The sequence below is a fragment of the Larus michahellis genome, chromosome 15 (assembly GCF_964199755.1).
Source record: "Larus michahellis chromosome 15, bLarMic1.1, whole genome shotgun sequence".
Classification (NCBI taxonomy): Eukaryota; Metazoa; Chordata; class Aves; order Charadriiformes; family Laridae; genus Larus; species Larus michahellis.
The window spans coordinates 1,580,058-1,606,668 of NC_133910.1; the positions used below are offsets into that span (position 1 = coordinate 1,580,058).

Consider the following 26,611-nt stretch of genomic DNA (forward strand, 5'->3'; position numbering starts at 1 on the left):
GGGAGACGTTGACTTTGAACCGGCCCCTTTGTAGGAGCGGGGCCCATTGTGGCAGTGATGGTTTTACTTGGGGGATGTGGAGGGAGTCAGTGGGGTTGCTCGGTGTGTGCCCCCCCGTACATTTCAATGAGGCGAGTTTGGGGGGGCTGCGTGAGGTGCCCAGTCGTTGTGCGGGGTCATTGTGCGCCGATGGCCAGGGCTTGGCCATCCATGTCCCTCGGGGCAGAGCCTTCGCCTGCTCCAGAAGGAGGAAGGGTGCGTTCCTCCATCAGCCCCGTGTCTGGAGCCTGCTCGTGCTCCAGGCTCAGGCCCAGCTCCGCCGTCTGTAACCTGCCGGGGATGGGTGGGATCCTGCTAGGAAAAGGGGAGCAGAGAGAAATGCGTTTGTCCTCCCCAGTTGGCTGAGACGGCTGCAGGCTGGGGGCGGGGGGCAGAGATGGAAATCTGCTGTTTTGGCAGGGGTTTGGCTTGGAGACAAGAGTTTGAGAGAGCGTATGACCACAGATGATGTTTTGTTCACCTCAGCTCACCCTCTGTCCTGGGGCAGGTGATGGAGGAGCCGCCATCGGGCTGTGCCGGATCACGCGGAGGTTCGTGCCTGAGGCAATCGCAGCCTGGTGGGCTGCAGCCCCCGCACACAGAGGGTCAGGGCCCCCCCGGGTCAGGAGCCGGCCACAGTCTGCACCCCAGGGCTGGGCAGCGGGTTCAGCTTCAGGAGCCCCATCCCTGGAGAGGAACACCAAAGCTCCTCCATGGCACCGTGGGTTTGCTCAGCTGCTGGGTGGGTGGGATGGAGGGATGGTGCTTCCAAACCCGGCTGAGATGTCCAAAGTCCTGGAGGACGATTTGGTCCAGATCTCATTAAAAAAGGCCTCTGCATTACAGAGCCCGGGGGGGAATTTGGGTATTGCCCACATCACCGCGATGCCTGGCCACACCGGCCGGTCCTCCCTGCTGTTTTACAGCTGGAGAAACTGAGGCACGGAGAGGCTGTGGCTGAGCACAGACCCTGCCCCAAGCCCCAGGCTGTCCTGGGATGTCTGCGGCACAGACATGGTGTCTCAGGACAAATGACGCTTCCGTGCCCGGACACGCAGTGGGGACACACGGCTTCCTGGGGGCCCTGTGTGAGAGGGTCTTCCCGGGAGGAGCTGCTGGGTCTTACCCAACTCTAGAGCTTCCCAAAAATCCTGGGCGCGCTCCAAGAGGCCTCTGGGCTCTGAGAGCAAAGGAAGGACGAACGTGGGGACCTCGGGGGGGGTGTGTGTGTGTGTGTGTGCAAGGCTGGGTTCCCCCAGGGGTGAGCCTTTGGGCGGTCCCAGGGGATTCGGGGTGCGATGCTGCAGACCCCGGGGGCCGTCCAGGAGCGGGGGCTGAGCGGAGCATCCCCGAGGGTGCCCGGGCGGGCGCTTGGGCGGTGAGTCAGCACCCACCCACCCACCCACCCACCTTCCCGCGCCGAAACCAGGAGGAGACGAGATGGTATCAGCCTGATGGGGGGCTGGCGGGATCAAAGGGCCGGGAGAGGAGCTCCGGCTCCACACAATGGGGGGACACGATAGCCCTTATCTGCCGGCCCCGCCGAGGTGCGAAGGGCCCCCGGCCCCGGGGGCGAGGGGGGGCGGGTGGGCGCTGGGTGCTGCAGGGCCGGGTGCGGGCGGGCGCAGCCCGGGGTTGGTGGGGGGTGGGGGGGGTGGGGGGGCTCCCACCGAACCCTTCGCGGGGGGTGTGTGTGTGGTGGGGGGGTGGGGAACCTCTCCTGGCAAACCCGGAGAAGCCGGAAAATGAACTCTGGTTCTTTGCGGGACTGGGAAAACTCTTGGGAAAGGTCTGGCAGCTAGACCCCCCCCACCACGGCACCCTCTCTCCCTGTCCCCCACCCTGTCCCCCCCTTTCCCCGGCTCCTGAGAGGAGCACTCTGAGCCCAGGGCCCCGCGAGGCGAGCCCGGCCCCACACCACACACTCGCATGGGTCTCAAACATGATCGTTTAATAAAATCTCCTTTTAAAAGAACTACAATCCATACAACAACGAGGGGTGCAGGGAGGAGGGCAGCAGCCCACGGGTGGGGGAGCGGAGTGCGGGGAGAGGGTCTGTGCAGTGACGGCCTTTGCCAGCGGCTCCGCCGGGGACGGTCCCACACCACCACCGCTCATGGCACAGGGCCCTGCCTGCTCTGCCTGCCCTGCCTGCACATGCAACGGCTTCTGAGCGTGCAATGGCCCCCCCCTGTGCGCAAGAGGCCACCCCCGTGCAAGCATGCAACAGGTCACCTGTGGTCGTGACAGTCCACGCCAGGGACTGGACATGAAGTCACATCTGTGAAAAGCAACCCAAAGCTCATCCTGGGCCTTACGCTGGAGGGGTCACAGCCATGGCACCGGGGAGGCTTTGGGGAACGGCACTGGGCGCTGAGCAAAGACGTGTCGGTGGGGGCTGGTGAGCCTGGACACAGACATGGGCAGCGGAGGGGTGCAGGGGTCTCTGGAGCCCGGGAGGTGGCCGGGATGGAGCAGCAGAGACCGTGTCCTGCCACAGAAGGATGCCCGAAGAGAGCGCCGGCTGGGCTCTGCAGGGATGCTGCAGAAGGCGTGGGCTCCGTGGGGCAGAGAAGCAGCGCAGCAAAGCCGCTGTGCCTTGGCTACCCCTCCTGAGCCCCCACCGGTCTCACTCCTTCCTCCCCCATGGACACACAGGCTTCAAAACAAAACCGCGAGCCTTTTCTGAGCATTCATCCCATGAAGGGCTGGGGTGAGAGCCCAGCGGGTGCCCAGGGCTGCCACAAGGAAATCCTCCGCTGGCACAGCCTGGCATGGGGTCTCCGGCCACAGCGGCACCGGGACTGTCTGTGCGCCGGGTCCTCTGGGGACCGGCACCCCTAGAAGGGGACGGAGCCGGTGCAGGGGCCAGGGCAGAGCCGCCGCTCCCGGCCGCGCACGGCACAGGGCGGCACTGAAGGTGCATCCCGGGGAGCGATGCCAGCGCCTGCCTGTGGTCCCGGAGCAGGGCCCTGCTGCCAGGAGCTGCACGAGCCGGGGAGGAAGGGGCAGACCGGGCACCAGAGCCTTTAGCGATGCCACCCGCTCCAGGGAAAGTCTCCCTCCCTGGCAGAGGGGCTCTGGGCAGGCCGGCAGCCCCGACGACTTCCCCTGCAGACACGAGCGTGCCCGGAGTCCTCTGGCCCTTCTCCTGCTCTCCAAACCCCGCTCCGGCCTCTTCCCAGCTGCTGTTGCATCAGCCCAGCCGCAGAGCCAGGGCGGCAGCCCCCTCCTCAAAGCCAAATGCAAAGAGACAACGCTGCGGACCCCCCAGTTTCTGTGCCACTCCCCCCCCCACCCCGGGGCTGGCGTGTCGCTGAGAGCAGCGGGCGAAGGGCAAGGCAGGGACGCGATCACAGCAGCAAAGAGGACAAGGACGCTGGAAACGGGGGCGATCCCCCCCTGCCATAGCTGTTAGTGGGTGTTTATTGGGCAGGTGTCGAACAGTCTGGCAGAGCGGGGCCCGCGCCCCTTCGCCCGGCTGCGGGTGCCCCTCCGGCGTGGCGGCCGCGCTGGGCTCCGGCGTTGGGCGTACAGTCCATAGCGAGCTCGGGCAGAGGAGAGGAGGGGTGTTACTGGTGCGACTTGGGGTTGGAGGGGTGTAAGGAGGAGTCGTCAAACAGCGGGTTCCTCACTTCCATTTCTCCGGTCTGTGGTGGCGGAGGGAGCGGGATGGGGGGGAAGGAAAAGGCAGGAGGTCAAAAACAGGTCCCACGTCCGAACCCCGGCCCCAGCAGGGAGGATGGGGGGGACCTCTTGGGCTGGGATGGGGTGACACACACCGGGACCCTGCCATCACCCCTGGAAAGGTGCTGCCTCCTCGCCAGGAGCGGCTGGGGATGCTGGGATGGGATGCTGGCATGCAAAACCCATGGCCCCGGCTGGGATGGGACCCCCCCAGGCTGGCGGGGGACCCCAGGACAGGACCCCCAGCCTGGCTGGCAGGAATGGGGTTCCCTGCCCAGACTGCCCGCTTGCCATCAAGTGCCCTTTAATGGGCCTGTAAAGACCTAATGATGACCCTTAATCTGGGCCCTGATGGCCGGGCTCCGCAGCCATTACCATGTGAAAGGCTCCTTTCGGGTCTCTTTGTGCTCTTTGTACCCAGGGCTGTTAGGAGCTGCCCTTCCCCGGCGTCCCCCGCCAGCCAGGAAAGGGGACCCCTGGCTTTGAGGGGTCGCAGGTCACCAGTCCAGCCGCTGGGGAGGCACCAGGACGAGCTCCCCTGTCCCAGTGCCCAAGAGCCCGAGGTGACCACGTCCCTGGCACCGCAGGGACGGCGGGTCGGGTCTGCCAAGGGCTCCAGCTCTCCACTCCCAGGGCCGTGGGGCAGCGCTCCCTGGGGAATGGCCCCGTGCCGGGGCACCCATGGCAGGGCACCCGCTCCTGCCGACTGGAGAGTTCCAGTGAGACCTGGCCAGGGCAGGGACACCTCGGGGTTTGATGAAGGATGGGTTTAAAAGGCTCCTCGCGTGGAACCGCACATCCCAGGCAGTGCTGGATCCCACCCTGCATGCACAGGGTCCCCATGGCTACCCCACACCCGCCGTACCGGAGCCAGCCCGGGGCACTCGTACACAGTGAAGTCTCCATCCTCATTCTCCTCATCGGAGGACGCCGAGTCCGGCAGCTTGGGCTCCTCTTTATGCCTGAGGGGAGAGGATGCAGAGAGGTGAAGTACAAGGGGATGATTAATGGCACCCCACTTAGTGGCAGGGGCATGGACCAGCAACCGGGTCTGCTGCCTGCGCCCGGGGGCCGCTTACTTCTCCATGGAGAGCATCTGCTGCTTTTGGTGCTGGTAGTGGTACATCTGGGCGCTCTGAGCCAGCGTCTTGTCCCCAGGCTGCGGAGAGAGCAAGGACAGGCATGGAGGCCGGTCTCTGGAGGCGGGTGTCCCCCCGCTGTGTTGGAAGCCCCTCAAGCTGAGCCCACGCCTGACCCCAGTGCCGAACACCCCGCAAGGAGGGATGTGAGCACCTTACCGAGATCTTGTCGTAGGGCAGGGGGCTGGCCGCTCGCTGTGCCGAGTAGTCTGCTTTCTGTGCCAGCCTGACCTCCTTCTGCAGCCTGCCAGGGGAGAGGAGAGCGGTCGGCAGGAGCCACCGGAGCAGACGACTCCATACAGGAGCCAGTGAGCCCCTGGGGGCGCTCAGTCCTCCCACCCACACCCCGCTTCCCTGCGATGGATGGCACCCATGATGGGTGGCATCCCCAGGCCAGGTGGCCCTGCACATGCGCAGGGACCTCACCACGGCCACCTCCATCCCACTGGGCCTGGGCACGAGGCACCAACACACCGGGGGTGTCAGCAGCTGGCGCTGCGGCGATGCCCGACCCAGGTGCCACCCCCTCCCAGGAGTCATGGCTTATGCCTGGCACAGGGGTGTCCCACCGCTGTCCTCCAGCCCCGACTGGCCAAGGCCGTACCCCGGTGGCCACGGCATGTCTGCGGGGGACTGGCAAGGGCAGCTAGTGCCTCTCCTCCAAACCCCGCCATACGCCTGGGAAGCACAGGAACAAGGTCCCGGGGGCACACGGACGCTGAGGGACTGGCTGGCACCAGCAGTACCCGGCTCACCTGCACCAGCAGACCGCGGCCACGATCAGCGCTGAGATCCCAGCCACCGTGCACACCACGATCAGCCCTGCAGAGGGGGAGGGGGACACAGAGGGACAGCGGGTGAGCCCGGTGGCACGGTGCCACCAGCCCACGCTTCTCTGGGGAGGACGTGAAACCGCCTCCCACGAGCCGCCTGTCCCCAGGGTCTCACCAAGCACCACGTTGTCATTTGAAGGGATGGGAGACGCCTCCACCGGGTACTTCGGGACCGCGGCGCTGGTGGAGGTGGGGAGGGCGGCTGCTGCCTTTCTGCCGGCGGCATCCCGCTGCAGAAGTCCCTCTCTCAGCCCGCTGGCCACGCGCTGTCTGCCACCGGTGGGGACCGGGGTGGCTGCAGGAGAAGGTAGAGCCATGAGCAAAGCAGCACCCGGGCAGCTCTGGAGGGCAAACCAGCCTGGGGCGCAGGGTCTGGCTGCCGCAGGGTGCCCGGCACCGCTGCAGAGAGCGGCGGGAGCAGGGGAGCAGGCACTTACTCCTGGGCTTGCCATCCCGCAGTGGCTGGGGGTGAGGAGCCTCCTGCCTGGCCAGCACGTCCGCCAGAAAATCGATTTCTGCCTCCAAGCTGGGAACAGACGTCCGCCCTGCGCCGGGAGAGAGCGGGTGTCAGACGGGCACCCCGGGATGCGGCTGCGTGCCCAGCCCCGGGGACGGACCCGGTGTCCCCCTCAAGAAGGGGCTTACGTCCCAGCACGGGCAACTGCAGGTGGTTGGGAGTCCAGCCCCACTCTGACACAGCCCCCCCAGCACAGCAGCGGTCCCAAAGCCCAGATCCGGGATCCGCACGTGTCCTCGCTGCTTTTCGCCCCACAAACGTTGGAGGCTGCAAGGAGCAACAGCGGCCGCGGCTGCCCCTGTGCCAGAGCCCGCGGGTCCTGCAGAGCCCCCGGGGAGCAGGCAGGCTGCCAGCACCCGCTGCCCAGGAGCTGCCCCATACGACGGCCCCGAGCGAGAGGGGACGTGAGCTGGCCCAGGAGGGACACCCCGCAGCGCTGCTGCAGGGTGCAGGGGGCAGCGCTGGCAGGGCGAATCGCAGACCTGCTGCGGGCAGCGCGGCCATTTCAAGAGCAGGCAGGGGACACCTGGATGCTGGCTGTCACCCCAAATTGTCCTGTACGGCCCAGGGGGGCTGGAGCCGCCCTAGAGCAGGGCTCATTGGGGGCTGTTCAGGGCCTGGTGGGAGCCCTCCTTCCAGCTGGGAGGCCGGTTTCTGCCCCACACCCGGCAGGACGCTGCCCCTCTGGGGGTCGGGGTGCCCCATGCAGCGAGGACGACCAGGTGTCCCCAGGGGCTGGCTGGGTGTTTCAGAGGTGGCTGCCCCAGCCCGTGCCCCAGCACAGTGCACGCCGGGGACCCACAAAGGGCCAGGGGGCCCTGTGGCGTGGGGGCACAGGCAGGATCCCCCCACCACCACAGGCCGGGGGTGCCCACCCGGGAGGTGACGGTGCAGAGCAGGAGGGGACCCAGCATCCCCAGGCTCGTAGGGCAGAGTCAGGCTCTGCTGCTCACCCCTCCGCTTTTAACAGGATTAAACTCAACTTCAAAGGCAGGAGACGTCCCTGTCCCCATCCCGGCTCCCTCTGCCCCCGGCGCTGCTGTATTCAGGCTGTCCCCAGCGGGAAGCCCTGGAGGGTAAATCAAGACACACAAAGGCGGGGTGGTACAGCAGCTTGCTTCCCAGATAATTCAAGGTTACAAACAATCACAGCTCCTCTTGAATCTGCCCTTGCTCCAAATGTTTGGAAATAAACCCCCGGTTCCCCCCAGAGCCAGGCACAAAGGCCACTCGGGCACTCTGTGACTCAGAGCCACACAAGCCAAAAACCGATTTAACTCCACACCCTTGCTTTAAACAAGTGTATGAAGAGCCACCGTCCCTGGCCCCCCGTGTCCCCTGTCTCCCCAGACCCCCCCAGACTCCTGTCCTCCCGTCTCCCCGGCTCTTTGCACCCCGTTATTTGCACAGCAGTGACACGGCCACGCGGTGCCAGGTTTGGGGCCGTGCCAGCGGCATGACGCCCAATGGGTGAGCGCAATGGTGCCAAGGCGCCGGTACGGGGCCAGGCTCTTCTGATGGGCAGGGGAGCTGGCATGGGACTGAGCATGACAGCCCTTCGCCCCATGGGGACAGCCCGGTATGGGGACATCGTGGTGCCCAGGATGGGGACAGCCTGGTTCTAGTTCCCCACTACGCTCAGGGAAAGGCCTGCCCCCATTCCCATGGGACCCCGGGGACAGCCCTGCCCGTGCCCACGTGTGTCACTATTGGGCCTGGGGGAACGGGACTGTGTTGGTGCCACCACGGTGCACAGCCCAGCCCTGCCCCAACACCCCTTGGCCTCGGGCAGACGTGGCTGCAACAGCCAACGCTTCAGGAGGATGAACGTGATGCGGCTGGAAAAAGAAAAAAAAAAGCCAGGAAACTATCCAGGAGCAGCTCCCAGGTCACCCCGAACCTCCCCCCGTGCGAAGCGGCACAAAGAAAACCAAGGCAGCCGTGCCGTCTGGTGGGGTTTGGTGTTGCCGGCAGTGCCTGGGCTGTGCCGCTCGCCTGCGCTCGTCGGCTGTATCGCCGAGTTCCCTCTCAGCGGCTGAAAGCTCCCGCGCCCCTGTTTTGTTTGGCAGCTGAGACGTGCCCCCAGCGACACGACATCTGCCACCCCGCAACGTGTGCGGGGCAGAAGCAGCCTGGCACCGACGGCCGGCTCCTGCCGGGCACGGCGGGCAGGTGGCACGCTGGCCGGGGCTGCTCCCCAGGGAACAGGGGGCTGGGGCTGCCCCCCATTCCGGCCCGGCTGTCCCGCGCCCTGTCTCTTGCTGCCAGAGGAGCAGAGATGGGGGGGCTCCCGGAGGCGCCCCCCTCCCGGCTGCAGCAAGGTGGGCATGCTGGGCTGGCGCAGAGGGCACGCAGAGCTTGCACTGGGCTGGCACAGGGCACGGGTGCCCTCTCATGGCAGGTCCCCCCCACCCGCCCGCGGCAGGGAGGGCACGGCCAGGCTGGCACCCAGCACCCCGGCCCGGCCGCTCTCCCCGACCCCTCCCCAAGGGCTCCAGGGCTCGGCCCTCGGACGCTCCCAGGGGTCTCACCCGTCACCCAGGGGTCTCACCCGTCACCATGACCGGTTTGGGGACAGCGGGGACAAGAAGGGACGCGTGCGGCTTCTGTCCTGGGCGGAGGAAACCCGATGCTGACATTCTCCACAGGAGGGCACAAAATTCCTACAAACCCACTTATTTCTCTAGTCCTACCCCAGGATGGCCGATGGCCCCCCGGGGCTGCTGGTAGCACAGCAAGCGGGGAGGGGGGAACCCCCTGACCCACAAGCCGGGACTTCCTTTTCCCCCACCCCTACCCTCTTCCCGAAGCGTTTCCTGGCAGCGTTTCGGGGGGGGCTCAGCAACACCGTCTCCTGCGCTTCCCATCTCACCTCCGCGCCCGTGCCGCGCCGGGTATGCCGTGACGCCCACGCACGCCGTCACCAAAGGCAGGAACACGCCGCGCACGTGCATGGCCTTCCCGAGACCAAGCCGAGATGACGGCTTTTCGCCCCGAAAAAGCTGCTCTCGGCGCCTGCCTGCGGGGCTACGCCGGGGAAGAGGAGCCCTGAGTGCTGCCCACGCTTCTCCCAATTGCGGGGACGAGCACGGCGGCAGCTGGGATCCCGGGATCGGCGTCACCGGCAGTCGCAAGCGGCTCAAGGATGCCTAACCCTTTAAAGGGGCTGCCCACGCAGCTCCGCTGCGTGGGCAGCCCCTTTAAAGGGTTAGGCATCCTTGAGCCGCAACAGCTCTCCCCACGCCCCCGTTTGCGTTGCATCCCCCAAAAAAAGTGCGGCTACCGCAGCCCTTCTGCATCCTCGCAGGCTTCCCCGGTTGCACCTGGATGCCGCTGCCGGAGCGAGGGACAGGCAGGATGCGAAAAAGCACCGGCGGCCAAAAAAAAACATAATCGGGCGCCAAAAGGCGCCGGGCGTCCTCAGGACGCGCGCTAAAATCGGAGCATTCAGGAGGGAAGCCCCACGCTTTCGCTACCAGAAGGTGGTGGCATTGCTTGAGACAACGGGCCGGGGCTGGGAGAGCCCCCTGGGATGGTTTCCGTCCTCCCAGCATCCTCTCAGAGGATGCTACCGCAGTCCGTCCTCCCAGCATCCTCTCAGAGGATGCTACCGCGGTCCCGCATCGCCCTGACCAAGCCAGGAGAGGATGCTACCGCGGTCCCAGAGGAACTGGGAGAGGATGCTCCCACATCCCTCTGCCAAACCGAGCAAAGACGCTACGGCGGCCGCATCTCCCTGCCGAAGCCGGGATGGAGCTGGGTTGCTATGGAGATGCCGGCGCATGTGCAGCCTTTCCGAGAGGGGAATTCGCTCCCAAGACTTGCACGTTAAAAAATAAACCGCAAAGAGCTGTTAAAGCCATCCAGTGCCCGCGGATGTGGAGCCCGTAGCCGGGGGCATCTGCCCGTCGGACCCCTGCTCATGGCTGAACGCCAAGCCTGGACCCCATCCCCGTGTCCCATCCCCTCTCCTGGATCCCATCCCTGTGCCCCCCATCCCCTCTCCCGGACCCCGTCCCCTGCAGCCATCGCCCCCATTTCAGCGCAGCCCGGCCCCTCCGCCCGAGAGCCAAAGGGCCGCGCAGAGCCGGGGCCCCGCTCTGGGCATCTCCCCTCTGATTCAAGCGGCGATCCTCCTGCCGGGAGGCTGACGGCACGAAGGGCACGGTGGGCTCTGCCGCCCCCCCCTGCCACGCGCCCACCCGCTGCAAAGCTGGAGCTGAGCCACGGGCAAAGGGCAGTGCCGGCGGCACCCCAGAGGGACCCCAAACCTGCTACAGACACAGGAACCGGAACACAAAGCAAACCCCCCCCACCACCCGAAACCCAGAGGACCCCTCCACGCAGCTCGGGTGCAGGGGGATGAGCCCCTCTGTGCTTTCAGCCCCCAGGGCCTGAAGCGGGGGTGAGGGGCTGCGGTGGGGGGCTGTGCTGGTGGGGACGCTGCCTGGCGAGCACCAGCTCAGCCCCATGCCAGGGCCGGGCAACGCTGCGGGGCTGCCCACCGCGGGCAGGAGCCGGGCTCCAGGAGGGACCATGGGCTCTGCCTGCTACGGAGAAACCAACCCCCCCTTAGAGGGAGGTTTTGGGGGCAGCAGGAACGAAAAGCAGGCGGAGAAGTGTGGGCTGAAGGAAAGATGCCGATGCACTTTGCAGCAGGCACAGGGGTTGTTCGGAGGTGCTTGAGAGCCCCCACCCCGCACTCAGGTGCTCCACAACAGAACCCCCCCCCCCCCAGGAGTGGTCTGCAAGGGCACGGCCAGGTCCTGGCTCCTTCCCCACGCACAGAGGCTGCGCCACGTGAGTTAGAGCAAAAAGAATTGGGTGGATCCATAATTACAGTCTTAATTCACCTGCTTGTTAAATCTGCAAGAAAACCCCTGAGGTGGGGGGCACAGAAACGGCTCTCTGCCCACAGCGTTCCAAGCCCTGTGAAGAATTGAGGGTCACCCTAAAAAATGCCCGTGCCCCCCGGCCCCCAGCACCACCCGTGCGGCCGAGCCAGGAGGCGGGTGGCGCGGCGGCACCGGGAGCACCCTCACACACCTCTGCGCGGGGTGACACGGGCGGCTGCTCCCTGGGGACGGCCTGGCCGCCCCTCTGCCCGCTGGCACAGCGCAGCCCCCCGGTTCCCTCGGGGAAGGAGCGGGGCAATAACACCCCGTGCCCTCGTCCGCAGGGCAGGGCTCCTACCCCGCGCCGCTGACTCCGGCCCTCCTGCACGGGCGCTGGGCACCACTGGAGGAGGAGACGGCAGACCCAAACCACAGCCCAACATCTCAAACCAACGCGAACCAGCTGTTGAGATCCCGCCATGGGCACGGCTCAGCCCTGGGACAGGTGAGGCCACCGGCACATTTGCCTCGGCCATAGGGTCTGCACGAGCCACAGCTCCGTGCACCAAAAGCCGCTACCCTGCTCCTGCAAAGCCTGGGGCTCTGCGCGGCTACGTCCCCTACTCCGAAAAGCCCCCACCCCACAGCACCCTGGCAGCCACCAGGGTCCCCGCCTGTCCCTGGGCTCCTGGGCACCCTTGGGTGCCGGCAGGGCCCATGGCACACGCGGTCACCGGCGCGGCTGCAGGATGCACAGGGAGTGGGGTGGGCCTGCGCGCTCCCCGCCAGCCCCAAAACCGCCCCCCAACTGCGGCGAGCCGAGGCTCGGGGGGAGAGGCAGCAGGGCTGCCGTCCCCAAGGAGACATGGGGGGAAGGCAGGGGGCTGCGGGGGCAGGGGGCTGCCCTGAGGCACAGGAACCCACTGCGGCTGCGCAGGTGCGGGGCAGGTTTGCAGGCAGGTTGCGGGCAGGTTTGCAGGCAGGCGGGGGGTCACAGAAGGGGGCGGGGGGGTGCTGCAGGGGAGGTGCACCTACCGCTGGGTGAGTGCTGCTTCTGGACGCATCGCCCGTGGTCGTCCTCCTGGAAGGGGGCCAGGCAGGGGCCGCAGGCGCCCGACCCCGGCGGGCAGAACTCCCGGCGCTGCAGGGCACAGTCCAGGCTCCGGGGACACGACACTGCTGCGGGGACGGGAGAAAACAGGTCAGGATGAGGAGAGGGGTCAAACGCTCCCCGTGGCCTCTCGGCGTGGGACGCAGCCGCCCCGGCCCCACCCGCGGAGGGCAGGTCCCCCTGCGGCTAACGGGTGCGGATGCGCTTCACCAGAGCTGCCCCTCGGCCCCCCTCTGCCTAAGCAAAGCCATTACTGACTACAATTAAGCGTGGGCTTTAATGACCTGACAGTTGGCCTCCGTGATCTTTATGGGTCCCCAGCACGGGACCCCAAACCCCAGGATGCCACTGTCCCATGGGACAACCCAAGCCCCGGGCTGCCACCATCCATCCCCTGGGATGCCCCAAGTCCCAGGGAGCCGCCATCCCACAGGACACCATGAGCCCCCGGGTGTCACCGTCCCGTGGGATGCCCCAAGCCCCAGGATGCTGCAGGACACCCCGAGTCCCGCAGAGCTGGCGGTGACGAGGGTCTCCAGCCCCTGCCTGCACCGTGCGGCTGGCGGCTGAAATCCAACCAACACAAACTGATGCTCGTGTGGTAGCTGTCAAATAAAAAAAAAAAACACCAAATGACCCCCCCCAAAGCCTCATCATGGCTGTGACAGGTCACCACAGGCAGCGGCAGCTTCAGTTTCCATCCTTTTGACATAGCGACAGTGGAAAACGGAGGGACCCAGTGCTCCACCGGCAACACACCACGGCCCAAACCTCCTTCGTGGCTTTACAGGGCATCTCATTTCCATGTCAGACCCAGGGACCTCTCCCGTACCTGGGGACAGGCATGAGCCCCCCCTGCTCCGACCTCATCCGGATCCAACATGCTGGTGACGCTGTGGCAGCCTGCCAGGGCCAGGAGCAGCCCCGGTCCTCCTCCAGCCTGGCTCAAGCCAGCGGGACCTTCTTGGGGGACACAAAGTCCTCGGGCCCTACGCAAAGCCAAGTCCCGAGACCAGGTGATGGTGGCAAACCATGTGCGGAGATGGAGAGAGGAACGGTGACCAGCTGGGACGGTGACATGCAGGGCCAGCGCACGGGTCTCACCTGCGACGCGGGGCTACGGGGACACGCTGGGGTCCCGGCTTTCAGCGACAGCAGCAGGAGCCACTGCTGGGGATGGATGGATGGATGGAGATGCACAGCTGGGTGGGGGTGCACAGATGGATGGGGTGCACAGCTGGATGGGGGTCACAGCTGGATGGGGGTCACAGCTGGGTGGGGGTCACAGCTGGATGGGGGTCACAGCTGGGTGGGGGTCACAGCTGGGTGGGGGTGCACAGCTGGATGGGGTGCACAGCTGGGTAGGGGTGCACAACCGGATGGAGCACACAGCTGGATCGGGGTGCACAGCTGGGTGGAGCACACAGCTGGATGGGGTGCACAGCTGGATGGAGTGCACAGCTGGATGGGGTGTACAGCTGGGTGGAGCACACAGCTGGATGGGGTGCACAGCTGGATGGGGTGCACAGCTGGGTGGGGATGCACAGCTGGGTGGGAGTGCACAGCTGGATGGAGCACACAGCTGGATGGGGTGCACAGCTGGATGGAGTGCACAGCTGGATGGGGTGTACAGCTGGGTGGAGTGCACAGCTGGATGGGGTGTACAGCTGGGTGGGGCGCACAGCTGGATGGGGTGCACAGCTGGATGGGGTGCACAGCTGGATGGGGCGCACAGCTGGGTGGGAGTGCACAGCTGGGTGGGGATGCACAGCTGGATGCAGCGCACAGCTGGATGGAGCACACAGCTGGATGGGGGTGCACAGTTGGATGGAGTGCACAGCTGGATGGTGATGCACAGCTGGATGCAGCACACAGCTGGATAGGGGTGCACAGCTGGATGGGGGTGCACAGTTGGATGGAGTGCACAGCTGGATGGGGATGCACAGCTGGATGCAGCACACAGCTGGATAGGGGTGCACAGATGGATGGAGCGCACAGCTGGATAGGGGTGCACAGCTGGATGCAGCACACAGCTGGATAGGGGTGCACAGCTGGATGGAGCGCACAGCTGGATAGGGGTGCACAGCTGGATGCAGCGCACAGCTGGATGCAGCACACAGCTGGATGGGGTGCACAGTTGGATGGAGCACACAGCTGGATGCAGCACACAGCTGGATGGGGTGCAGTACACAGCTGCCCTAGCCCTGCTCTTCACCCCGCTGCCTTTGGCCACTCCTGCACCTTTCCCACAGGCAGCAGCGGGCAGGAGAGCCCATGCGGACCCTCAGCGGGCGCAGGGCCAGCCCTGGCCGCCCCCGGCCAGCGGTGAGTCACTGCAGGAGCCGGCTGCCGGCGCCGTCCCACGTCCCTGAGCCGTCCCTGAGCCATCCCCGCCAGCCCTCGCCCGCCCACACCGACACCGTGGGCAAAACGCCCGCCGTCTCCCGTCCCCACTCCCTGGGGGATGGCAGCAGCAGGGACAGCCCGGGCGCAGCATAGCACTGAGCACCCCACGAGAAGGGGCACCCCCAACTCTGGGGGCTTTCCCAAGCATCCCCATCCCTGCAGCACACCGGAGGCGAGGGGGGCAGCCACTGCCGTGCCCAGGCGTGACACGGCGGAGAGACCCGGCACAGGATGGAGCCGCCAGGACGCGACGTTCCAGGGCCACCGCGGCAGCTCTGCTCCCCCAGCCAGGGCACGGGCGCAAAGCGGGATGCCACCCCAAAGGAGCACACGCGGGATGCCACCCACGGCAAATCCCCCTTTGCATGGTCCTATTTCACCACTAAACTGCTCATCAGGGGGTCCGACCGCTACTGACAGCCCCCAGACTGCGCCCGGAGCCCTCCCCACTGCACCCCACAGGGCACCCCATTCATTTGACAGTGCCAAAGAAGGGCAGAGCTGCCCTTGCTGCGGTGGTTTCTCTTGCGGGCAGGGTTTTCTCTCCAGCTACAATTAGGGCAGCAATTAGGGTTGGCCAAACCCTGCACCGGGCTACAGCAGCCTGGAGGGGATTCACTCGGGGCGGGGGGCAGAGCCCCCCATGCCTGTAGGAGCTGGGTTTGCTCCCTGAGGACAGCATGGGGCTTGGCCAGGCGGCTGGGGGAGAATTAACGCTTAACGGGAAAATAATCAGGCATTTTAGTCCAGAAATCGGACTCGGCTGCTCGCTCCGCCCGCCTCGGGCTCGCTCTCAAGGCCACTTTGTTTAAAAATCACAAACCAGCCAAAACACGCGGCCGCTCAGGGGCAGGAGGAGGTGTCGGCACCGCACAGCCCCAGGAGCGGGGACGTGCCACATCCCTGTGGGACACTGGAGGGGGACACACCAGAGACCCCTGCCTGTGCAACGCACCCGTGGAAACACTTCTCCCCAAACCAGGCACCGCCAAAAGCTGGTCGCTGGCGGGAGGAGGCCACCCCGGTACAGGTCACCCGGCACTTGTGGCCACCCAGCACCATGAGATCCCAGCGGAACCCTCGGAGCCACCTTGGAGCCACCTCGGGCAGCGGGAGGGTGAGGGGGAGGCAGCCCCGAGCCAGTGCCCAGCAACCACTTAAATAAACCCCAGCCTGGAATATATAAAAGGTCGTTATCTCTGTTTGAGGAACGGGCTGTGCTTGCCCAGCTGTCACGGGCTGGGATTAGGAGCGAGACAGGCGGGCACTGATCTAATTAAGCTCCCCATGTGTAATCAATCGTTGTTTAGCGAGCAGATATCAGCGCGTGGGCACCCTGCAGAGTGAGGGTGCTTGTGGGGGTTTTGCCACTCTCTGAGTCTTTTGAGTCTCGCCAGCTGGGCTGGTGGGAGCGGGCACCTCTGTGCCGTGCCAGGGCCTGAGCACTGCGGGTGCTGGCACCCGGGAGCCACGGGACATGTCTCACCCTGACCGCCACCACCCTGGGAACCGGGCTTCGGGCTGGGACAAGCTGCTGGTGCTGGAGAAGGCAGGGTGGCTCCAGGCAGGCAGGAGCCCAAGGCCAGTGGGCAAGCGGGACGCTGTGTGCGGCCGGCATGGAAAGACAAACAGTGGGCGAGCCCAAGCTGGGGGCGCGTGGGAGCAGGAACAGGAACGGCCCTGCGCACAGGAGGACACGCTGGTGTGCAAGCTCTGAGGTGTGCACACACACAGATACCCCACCCCCCCCCCGGACAGGTTATCCCGGGGGGGGACAGCTCAGCACAGCACCCCCAGCCCTGGGGACCCACCCGGGGAGAGCCGTGCTGGGCACGCGGGGTGCGCCCCAACGGGAGCGGGGTGCCGGTGGCAGGGGGTGCCGGTGGCAGGGGGTGCCCGCTGCTCCCCTCCGAACGCTGCAGGGTCCAGTAGCGTCTCGCCACGGCCGGGCAAGGCACGGAGCTGCTGGCGCTCACGGCCCTGGGTGAAGCTGTTTTTCAATGCTCGTGCCAAAACATACAGGTGAAAAAGAAACAAAAATAAAACCGAGGAGGACGGCCCGGGGTGGCTGGGAAGGCAAGAACTGCCCCCACTGCGTCACTGCTGCAGATGGAGGGATAAAAGTTAACGTAAGAGGATAATTAATTAGCGCTGAGCACTGGTCCGAGTGCTTACGCTCCGTGCGCTGGCACTGCCAACGCCCAGCCTGCCGGCTGACGGGGCGGCGGTGCCAGCGGCATGAGCTGGCAGAGCCCACTGGGCATCACCCGCAGCAGAGCCGCGGGCACGGGGCTCACGCTGCCGCCGGAGCAGCCTGCCCTGGGCCACGGGGTCCGGCACGGCACGGCACGGCAGCAAGACGTGTCTCCTGGAGGGGGACGGTCACTGAGCTCGGGCACAGGGCCCCGCCAGGCATGGGGGGTGTGGGGGTGCCCGGGGAACAGGGGTGCAGGTCTGCGCTCCCGTGTCGAGCCTCTGCGCGCTGGCGCGTGGCCGCAGCGGAGGGCACGGCGGAGCGCTGGCAGCCCTGGCCCTGCAGCGGCGTGCGCGGTGTCCGCCGGCCCCACTCCAAGGTCATTCATTCCTCTTCTCCTCCTGCCAGGTGGTGTGGGACCTGCCTGCAGCCTGCCGGCCCCCCCCAGCTTCCCCTGGGAGCTGGCACCCCCTGGGGCTCTCCCCCAGGCTCCCGAAGGGCTTGCAGCCAGCCCCGGGCGGGTGGGCAGCCGCCCCACATCACACCCCAGCCCCCCAGGTGTCGCTTCCCTCCGCCCCACAGCCTCCCTGGCCAGCAGCAGGCAGGAGCTGGGGGGGCTGAGACCCACTGAAAGCCCCAACCCCACTCCCCCCGTGCCCAGGGACAAGCCGGGCTGGATGGTTGGGGTTGCTCCAGCCCTGGCACCGACCACGGGTGACACGCACTGACCACGGGACAGACACCGACCACGGGGGACACGCACCGACCACAGGAGGGACACCATGCCGGTGGCCCTGAGCCCCGCTGGAGTCCCCAACCCGGCTGCATCCCCCCTGCCCTGCTGCTTCTTGCACCCGAAAGCACGGAGGGGAGCGGGGCTCTGGGCAGGGCCGTATCCCTGGGAGTGATCCCCCTCTCCGGGCACAGCTGCCGGCACTACGGCCCCGGCCAGCACGGCCCTACCACCGCTCTGGCAGCCCCTGCGGGAGTCCCGTCGCTGCCTGCAGCCGCTCACGTCACCGCGTGCTCCTGCCCCCGAAAATGCAGCAGACGGACACCCCTCCTGCACACGGAGGCGGCTGAGCGGGGGCTCTCCGCAAACGCGGACCCCGGCACAGCGGGAGCGGGGGGATGCTGGCCACGTCAAGGCCGCTGATGGGGATGGAGGACGCGGCACAGCCCCCCCGCCCCATGCCACCCCCTGCTGCGGCACCACCGGCGCGTGCCGGCCCACCCGAGAGTGCTCCGCAGCCCAAAGTGCTTGTTTGCTTTTTGCTTCGGCAGGTTTGTCCAGGCAAAGGCCACGTGCCGCCGGGCTTCCCGTCCCTAAGGCCACCGGGGCTCGTGTCCCAGCTTCCAGCTTTTCTGGTTCAGCCGGGCGGGCGCTGAGGTCTGGCCTAGCCGATAAAGCACGCCGGCAGAGACGGTCCCCAGCAGGGCTTACGTCACGGCCAAGGGACAGTGCCAGCATCCCCGTGCCGCAGGCTGAGGGACAGGGCTGTCCCCGCAGCGACCCCCCCACAGCATCCCCCCTGCCCCCCGGCACACCCCTCGGCTGCACCCAGCTCCCACCCGTCTCGCTGGCAGCGTCCCCACCCAGGAATGCCGGAAAATGCTAACATGGGCAGTCACCCGGGTAAAATGCCACTGCCGGCTGCTTCCGAGCCCCCAGCCCCGGCAGGCGCTGCCCGCTGGAGCCCCGGCATGTCGGCAGCGCAGGCAGCGCGGTGCGTGCCTGGGGCTGGAAGAGACTGACCGAGCGCGGGGGTGGGCAAGGGGCTGCGGAGACAGGGACAGAGGGGCTGCGTGGCAGAGGAGATGGGAGCCGTGCCTGGGAAAGCTGCCGGCTGCAGCCCTGAGGCCACCACAATGGGCTCCCACAGCCCCCTCCAGCTCCAATGCCAAGGGGGGCCAGGAGGGGCTGAGCCAGGGCTGGGGGACGCCAAACCCTTGGCAACACCAAACCCATCACCCCCCCAACTGCCAGCGTCACCCCAGAGCCCGTCCCCGCTCCAGAGCAGACCTTGTCTACAAGCACCCCAAAATCTCAGGCTGCTGCTGTGATCCGGGCTGGTGGAAGGGGGAGAGCAGGCAGCCCCCCCGCGCCAGGCCGAGGGAGCGGGATTTTGTGTCATTGCTACCCAAACCCCCCCGTTCTCCGCCCTGGCAGCTTGCCTGGCGCCGCAGGGGAAGAGCCGGACTGATGGGCACTGTGGGAAGGGGAGATGGCACCCGGACGGATGGAAACAGCTCCGGAAAACGGCACCCCCGCCGGGAGGTGGCAGAGGACATGACCCCCTCCCCTGCGGCGGGTGAGGGGGCACCGAAACCGAGCGAGACCCCCCCCGCAGTCCCCCAGCCCGGCCATCCCTGAGCACTGCCAGCTCCGGCCCCGGCTCGCTGCCACCTTCCAGCTGCTGAGGGCTGTGCCGCCTCCGGGGGGGTGACACGCTGCATCCCCGCTGTGCCGCACCCCGGCGGTGCCAGGGCTGTCTCCAGCCACAAGGGCTTTGCCTCAGACGGTCAGGAAGAGAAGAAATAATTTAAAAAAAAAAGAAAAAAAAAAAGAAAAAAAGAGAAACAGGTGCCATAACGCCATTTCCCTGGTGCTGCCCACCCAAACCTGCACTGGCTCTGCATCGCCGGCCCCGGCGCTGTGTGTGTGCTCACCCGCGCTGGGGACCCTAGGCTGTCCCCAGTGCCACCCCCGGCCAAAAGGCCACCTTGCTGTTCTGCGCCGCTCAAACCACCCGCTTTCAGTCTTGTTTATCAGGTTTTGCTCACATAAATACCGACGGGCTTCAGACCTGCCCAGAGCCCGCCGGGGCTGGGCAGGGGCTGGGTTTTTATTAAATTCTTTTTTTACTGGCTGCGCTCGGAGGTTTGGCACAGCCCGACGGGCCAAACAGGCGGCGGCCAGGGCCAAGGTGCAGGGTGCCACCGCCAGCGGGTTCCTGGGGCCGGCCCCGCGCAGGCACGGTGTGCGAATGCCGGGTGCGCGGCACGGCGGCTCCACCAGCAAGGGGGGACCCCTCCTCGCCTCCCCACGGTGCTCTGAGACACCCCGACGGGCAGCGTGGCACGGTGCCGGACCCTGGCTGTGCCGGCATTGCAGCGGATGGGCAGTCCTGGCACCACCGCTGTGCCCGCCGCCCCGGAGCATGCTGTGCCCTGCGGTGCAGCGGGTTTTACTGCTCTGCTCCGAGCACGGACCCACCCGAGGCCCTGAGCAGCCTCGAGGGACAGGCTTGGGTCCAGCTCCCTCCTCCTGGCACTGACCCATCAGCAGGGCGGCACCCACAGCCTGCCAGGGCGCCCTCCTGCCCGGTGACCACGGCACAGCAGAGCCACGGCCGCCAGCCAGCTCCCCCTGCGGAGCCATCGCTGCCGGTGGGGCGGTGGGAGACGCGAGCCCACCTCCCCCAGCTGAGGAGCTGCCAGGCCAAGGGCACAGCTCGGCCGTCCGCAGGCAGCTGCACGCTCCCGCACGCTCCCACTGCCGGGCTGGGAATAAAAGCCTGGAGCAGCTCCCCGGCGAAGCACCGTTGTGCCCAGCGGGGCCAGATGATGCTCTTTGGCAAAGCCGGAGTCCTCCCACACCTCGCTGCGTCCCACGCCACCAGGAGACATTTTGCAGCCTCGGGTAACGAGGCACCAGCACGATTTCACTGATTAAACACCCTCGGGCAGCTGGGAGGTGGTGGCGGCGGCACCGGCTGCTTCGCTCTGGGTGGGGAGTCCGTCCGTCCTGCCCCCACCCTCCACCCCACGCCTGGCACCGGGCTCAGCGCTCCCACCTAGAGATGGGGTCTGGGGACACGGCCACTTATCGACAGGTCCTGGGGGCTACAGGGGCCGACCCTTACGGCTTCCCAACGGCTCGCGAATGCGGAGCCCTGGGCAGGCAGCCCACGTCCCGGCAGACACGCAAGGCGAGAGGTAGGAGGAAGAGCAGGGGCTGCATCACCCCACCCCGCCCGCGGCTGCGCCCGCGCTGACTCAGCCACCACCAGCGACAGAGACCTGCGGGACATCGCGTCCCACAGGGGCAGAGAGCCCAGAAACCTGGGGGTGGGGGGGGGAGGAGGGGTGTGAGCCCAGAAAATGGGGAGCTCATGGGATGCGCAGCCGCATCCCAAGGATGCTCATGAATGCAGCATCCCGGGGCTCCTGGAAAAGGGCTGCCGATGGTGCTGAAATAGCTGGACCTGGAGACCTCTTTTGGATTTTATCCCCCGCAGGAGGTGGCTGGCTCAGGGAAACCCTCTCCTTTTCCAGCCAGGGAGCCAAGAATTACAGCTGCAGGATGGGTCACACCATGGGCAGCTCACCAGGGCCGCCCCCTCTCCCGGCTTAGTGGGCGGCTGGGAAATAATCCCCGACAGATGCGAGATGACGAGCTCCCCGAGGCAGAGCTGCGCCTCCCGCACGCCAGAGCCACGGGGTGCCCAGGAGCGCTCCTCCGCTGAGCCCGGGCAGCACCTGTGGGTGCTATGGGTGCACAGCCAGAGCGGCGCCTTCCCCACCTCTTGCCTTCCACCTCTACCGCCGTCTCCTTCCTACAGGCAGGGACCAGCGCCAGGAGCCCGGGGAACCCCTGTGCTGCGATGCGCCAGCATCCCCGCCAGCACGCCAGCTGACATGTCACCTCTCCTGTCACCCGCCTGAAGCAACGGGTCCCCCCGCCACCAAAGAGCAAACCTCCCTCCCGCAAAAAACTTTGGCCCCCTCCATCTGGGCGGGAGAGACGCCAGCAACACGCCACGGGCTGCCCGGGTTAGGGCGGGCAGCTGCCAGAGCACGGGGCTCCGGGACGGGAAGAGGCATGGACCGGGATCCGCTCCGGCTGCGCTTCCTTCCTTCAATTCAAAGTGCACTCCAGGCACTTAACGGCCAGTTTCTTGCCATTGCAATTATCATTAGCTCATGAAGCGGCTAATTACAGGCCTGCTGCCGCCATTCGGTGCTTTGGTCACCCCCGCGGCAGCGGCGCTCAGTAGAGCCCAGACACGGGCGGGAGATGCCCGTCGCGGGGGCCATGGCCCGGGGGGCAGCCGGCCCGGGGGAGGGGAGCCCCGGCACCCATCGGGGGCCAGAGCCAGAGCCCCCTTGGGGACAACGCACCAGGGCACTGTGTTTATGGGATTAATGCAGGGATGGGACCGATGGCAGCTCCTGTCCCCAGTGCCCAGGGACCCAGCGTGTTGCGCCTGGGGAGAGGCCACCCTGTCGCCCCTCCTGTCCCCGGCACCCCCATCACCCTTCCCGTCCCCCGCACCCCGTTACCCCTCCTATCCACAACATCCCCATCACCCCTCTTGTCCCCAGCAACCCCATCAACCTTCCTGTTCCCAGTGCCCCCAGCATGCTATCACCCCTCCTGTCCCCAGTGTCCCCATATCCCTCCTGTCCCCACCACACCAGCCACCCCATGACCCCTCCTGTCCCCATCGTCCCTGCCACACTGTCACCCCTCCTGTCCCTGGCACCCCTCTTATCCCCAACATCCCCATCACCCCTCTAGTCCCCAGCGCCATCAGCCTCTCTGTCCCCAGTGCCCCTATCACACTGTCACCCCTCCTGTCCCCAGCACCCCCCCGTAAGCGCGCGGCAGAGCTAAGCCGATTACCTCCCTTAATACCCCCATGGCCCAGAAGAGCCATTTCAGGCAGACGTCCCGGACTCATCTCCCCCTCGGCGCTGCGGGAAGGGCCCAGGCGCCCCCGGGGAGGGGTGGGCTCTGCGGGGCCATGGCAGCCCCGGGGAGTCCCCTGTGGGCAGCGCAGCCCCCAGGGTGTCCCGCTCCCAACCCTCGAGACCACCCGCGGATCCCAAACCTGCGCCCGGGGCTGCCAGGGAAATTGCGGATCTGAAAGGCCTGATCCTGCACAGCGCAACCCCGGCGTCTCCCAGGCTGCGGGACTGTGGTGTCCCCTCCCCGAGCCCCAGCTGTCCCCACACCAGCACCCACAGGGCACGGCTGAGCGCACGCGGGTTTGCGGGTCCCCAGCAAGCTGCAGCGAAAGGAGAGGAGGGAGTTTCACCGCATCCCTCCCATAAACCATAAACTCTTCCTTGATGCTGACCACGTCAGGAACTGGGATGACGGAGATCGGAGGCCTCTTCCCATCCTTTCCCCCTCCCCAGATGTTCAGGTCCCTGGCGCAGGTACCGACCGGTGGAGCCCCGTGGGACACCCACGCACCAGCTCCCCACCCCTCGCCTGCCCGCAAGGGCTCCTTTCTCCCGGCGGGAGCCAGCCGAGCAAACGCCACTCCAGAGAACGCGGGGAGAACGCCATCTCCCAAGAATAAAATCGCACAGAATATTAAACTCAGGAGCAACGCGCGGCTCCCAGGGGGGCGGCACCCCAGCTGCCGGGCGGGAAACACGGTCTGTGCCGGCATGGCAGAGGACACCCCCGGGGGGCTCGAAGGGAGGGGGTGGCTGCACGCCGCTGAGCGCGACCATTGCCCGCCATCGCCCAGCGCTGCCAGGGGGACTCAGACGACCTTCTCTGTGCCTCAAGAAAAAGCTGGGGCTGGAAATATCTGCTTTCTGCAGACCAACCCACGCAACCTCGGGGGGGCTCGGAGACCACCCGCTGCTCGCCCCCGGGCAGAGCCCTGGGAGCGCCGCAGGGCAGCCAGGCCCTGGCAAGTGCCACCGACGCAGCACCGGCCACCACTGCCATGCTCCCAGGAGGGACTGGGAGCTGCCCCAGCTTCAGCGTTCCCGACGATGGTCCCCAGTGACGGACGCTGCAGAGCTGGGGCAACCAGCGACAGCACCAGCGTCCGTGCTCCCACCCGCATCCCTGAGGAGCGGCACGAGGAGGAAAAGCAGCGAGGAGCCGGCAGTTCACATGTGGCCAAATGGGTCACTTGGACCAGAAAGAACCGCTCGTTTTCTGCTGAACGGCTTCTCTGGGTGTTCCTGACGCAACGCGCTGGCTGCCGCCGCAGGGCCGGGGTTTTCAGGGTTATTAAAAACAGAGGTTCTCGCCCATCATCCCATTTGGAAAATCTTTTTTTTTTTTTTTGTTTATAATAACAATAATAGATTAAATTTGGCAAACGAATTACTCGAGAAGGGGTGAGAAGTCTGACTCTCGCTAATGCTCCAGGAAACGCAGCCAGGAAACAGGCGAGGAAGCGTTTCTGCCCGAAGCCAGGTGCACTGGGTAGAGACACATGGGGAAAAAACACAACTAAGGAGAACCAAGCAAAACTAAACCACCGGCCGCATCGCCTCCAAAGCTGGCTGCTGCCCTTCTTCAGCTCAGATCAGGCCCTGGGCAAGACGAGGATGTCCCCGTGCCATGTGCTGTTGTGTCCTGGGAGATGGCATCTATTGCAGGGGCCGCCCGGGTTGCAGCGCTGGCAGATGAAGGTGGGGAGGAGGCGATGGCAGCCCCTGTTTGAAGCTTTGCTGAAGCCGCAGAGGCAGGAGGACGCGGGTATGGTGGTCCGGGACCTTCTCCCCTAGCTCTCTCCTCACCAGGAGCCAGCTTCACCGGCACGCCCCGCAGCGGGAGACGCCCCTGGCTCTGCCACCTCCAACTCGCAGCCGTCCCCAGAGAAAGCCGAGCTCTGCCCCATCCACCCAGGAAGGAAAATTATAAAACGGGAAGAAACAACCAACGTTTCCCCTGCCCTGCCACACTCGGAAGGCTGCGGGGACAGGGCAGTGACTCCTTTCCCTGCCCAGCCAACCCAGGGATGCTCCTCCAGGCACCCCAGCCATGCCCGGGATGCTCCTCCAGCCGTGGCCAGGAGAACCCAGCCCAGAGCTCCCCGGTGCCGCGTGCCACACAAACCCGACCTCCCGGCAGTGGGATGCTGCCATCGGCATTTCCAGGCGGTACGACAACGTGATTGGAAACAGCGTAAAGAAACCTTTCCCAGCCTTTGCAAAGAGGCTGAGCCGTCCATCCCAACCCGGCTTGTGCTGAGAGCGTGTGATAATCCAGCGCCGGAACAGGCTGCTGCCGGCGGAGCGAGGCCCCTCTACGCTTGCCTTGTCCCCGGCAGCCCCCTGGGACTGGGAAGGGAGGGGAAGGGGAAACTCTCCTACCTGCCCCCCACCACAGCCCACGGGCGCAGCAGCCCCTCCAGGGGTCCCTCACAGCAGCACTGCCAGGCCAGCTTATCCCCCCGCCCAGCCCCTTAAATTTGGAGGCAGCGGAGATTATGCTGGATCGCCGGTGGCCGCATCAGAGCCGCAAGGATCTCCTTCCTCCCATGGCAGCCTGCGTCACCGGTACCCCTGGCCAGGCCACCCTGGCCTCGGCACGCGGGAAGAGGGAGAGCGCAGGAGCATCCCCACCTCCGCCTGCGGCCCCCCAGCATGGAAAGACCCGGATGTTTTGAACCGCTGGGAGGTTTAAAAAAAATATTGCACCTGCTTGGCCTGCCATAGAGCAGGCAGGAGCACGGCAAGGCCGCACCGTCCCTGGCTGACAGCAGGAGGACTGCCTGGCGTCTGCCCCACCGGCGAGCCGGAGCAGGGAGAACAATATCGGATCCGCAAACAATGCTGGGAGCGAGGAGGAACTCCCTGGCGCCTGCGGCCAGCGAGGCGGAAAGCACCTGCCCGGAGCCAGGCTGTCCCGCTGGCAGGGCCCCCACACCTCCCTGCCCGTGCCCCCACGGCGCGGGAAGCGGTGGGCAGCCCCAGGTTTCCCGGCAGGCAGCAACGCTCGGGGCCTGTGGGGGTTTTCGGAGGGGTGGCGTTTACACCCACCGTGGCACCCTGGCAGTGGGCACAGAGCAAGGGGACACGGCACACGTCCAGTGCCAGACCCGCCGGGAGGGCAAAGGCACTAACCTAGACCCCCAAAGTAAAAGAACCCCAAATGAAACCCTACCATCCCTAAAACAACCCTAAAGAAAACAGCGAGAAGGCCGAAGGGGGTGCTGCTGGGAGGGAACCGATAGCCACGCGTTTTTTCTGCCCCGGGAGAGAGAAGAAATGCCTCCGTCACCCATCCTGCCCCCGGCGCGATGCTGCTGCTGCTGCCCCCGAGGGAGCGGCTCCAGCCCGGTGAGCAACCGGGGTGCTCCCGGCCTGGCACAGCCCCCCGGCGGCTCCCTCAGATGCCTCGGTCACCACAGCGGCATCGTTTGAGGTTTTTTGTTTGTTTGTTTCGGTGTTGGTTTTTTTTTTTTTCTTTCTCTAATTCCCCCCCCGCAATAAAAGTGCTTCGCCAGGGCGACAGCACAGGGCCGCTCCCGCAAGTCCGCGGTCTCTCCCCAGTCCAGGATCAGGCCCCCGCATCCCTGCATCCCTCCTGCCACCCCAAACCGCTGCCGGGGACCAACCCCGCGCCGCTGCCACCCTCCGCCAGGGCCCCTGCCGTGGCGCGGCGCTGCGGGGCCTGGCCGGGAGCCGGGGAGGGGGGGCGGGCGGGGGGGAAAAAACCCCCGTGGAGGGGGTTTGGCGGGGGGGGAGGGAGGCGGAGGGAGGAACCCGGTGGGGGTGGCGATGGGACAACAGCCGCCCCGGCTGGGGCCAGGCGTGTCCCTCGGGACGAGCATCCACGGGGACGGGGGGGACGCGGGGGGGGGTGTCGCGGGTGCAATGGCAGACGCACTCACCGGCGCGGGCGAGGCGCAGGCGGGAGGCCCCGAGGGCGGCGAGAAGCAGCAGCAGCAGCAGCAGCGGCGGGGCCCGGGCCGCCACCATCCTCCACGGACACGGGCGGGCGTGGGGACCGCGGCGGCTGCGGGCGGTGGCGGCGGGGCGGGGGCCCGGCGATGGGGGCGTGGCCCACCCGCGGGGCGGAGCCCCGCGGGTGGGCCACGCCCCCACCGCCGGGGCCCCGCCCCGCCGAGCCCCGCCCCTTCTG

At 66.6% G+C, this 26,611-nt stretch overlaps 1 protein-coding gene across 1 annotated transcript; it reads right to left on the reverse strand.

Annotated features, from left to right (window-relative positions):
• Positions 1–1,969: 1,969 nt before the first annotated feature.
• Positions 1,970–26,533, reverse strand: NPDC1 (neural proliferation, differentiation and control 1). The gene is given in 9 exon segments (XM_074608819.1): positions 1,970–3,689; positions 4,592–4,688; positions 4,806–4,969; positions 4,971–5,109; positions 5,621–5,687; positions 5,814–5,993; positions 6,136–6,243; positions 12,086–12,229; positions 26,361–26,533. Coding segments are annotated over 9 exon segments (1,065 nt in total). The 5' UTR covers positions 26,449–26,533; the 3' UTR covers positions 1,970–3,611.
• Between the last annotated feature and the right edge of the window lie 78 nt (positions 26,534–26,611).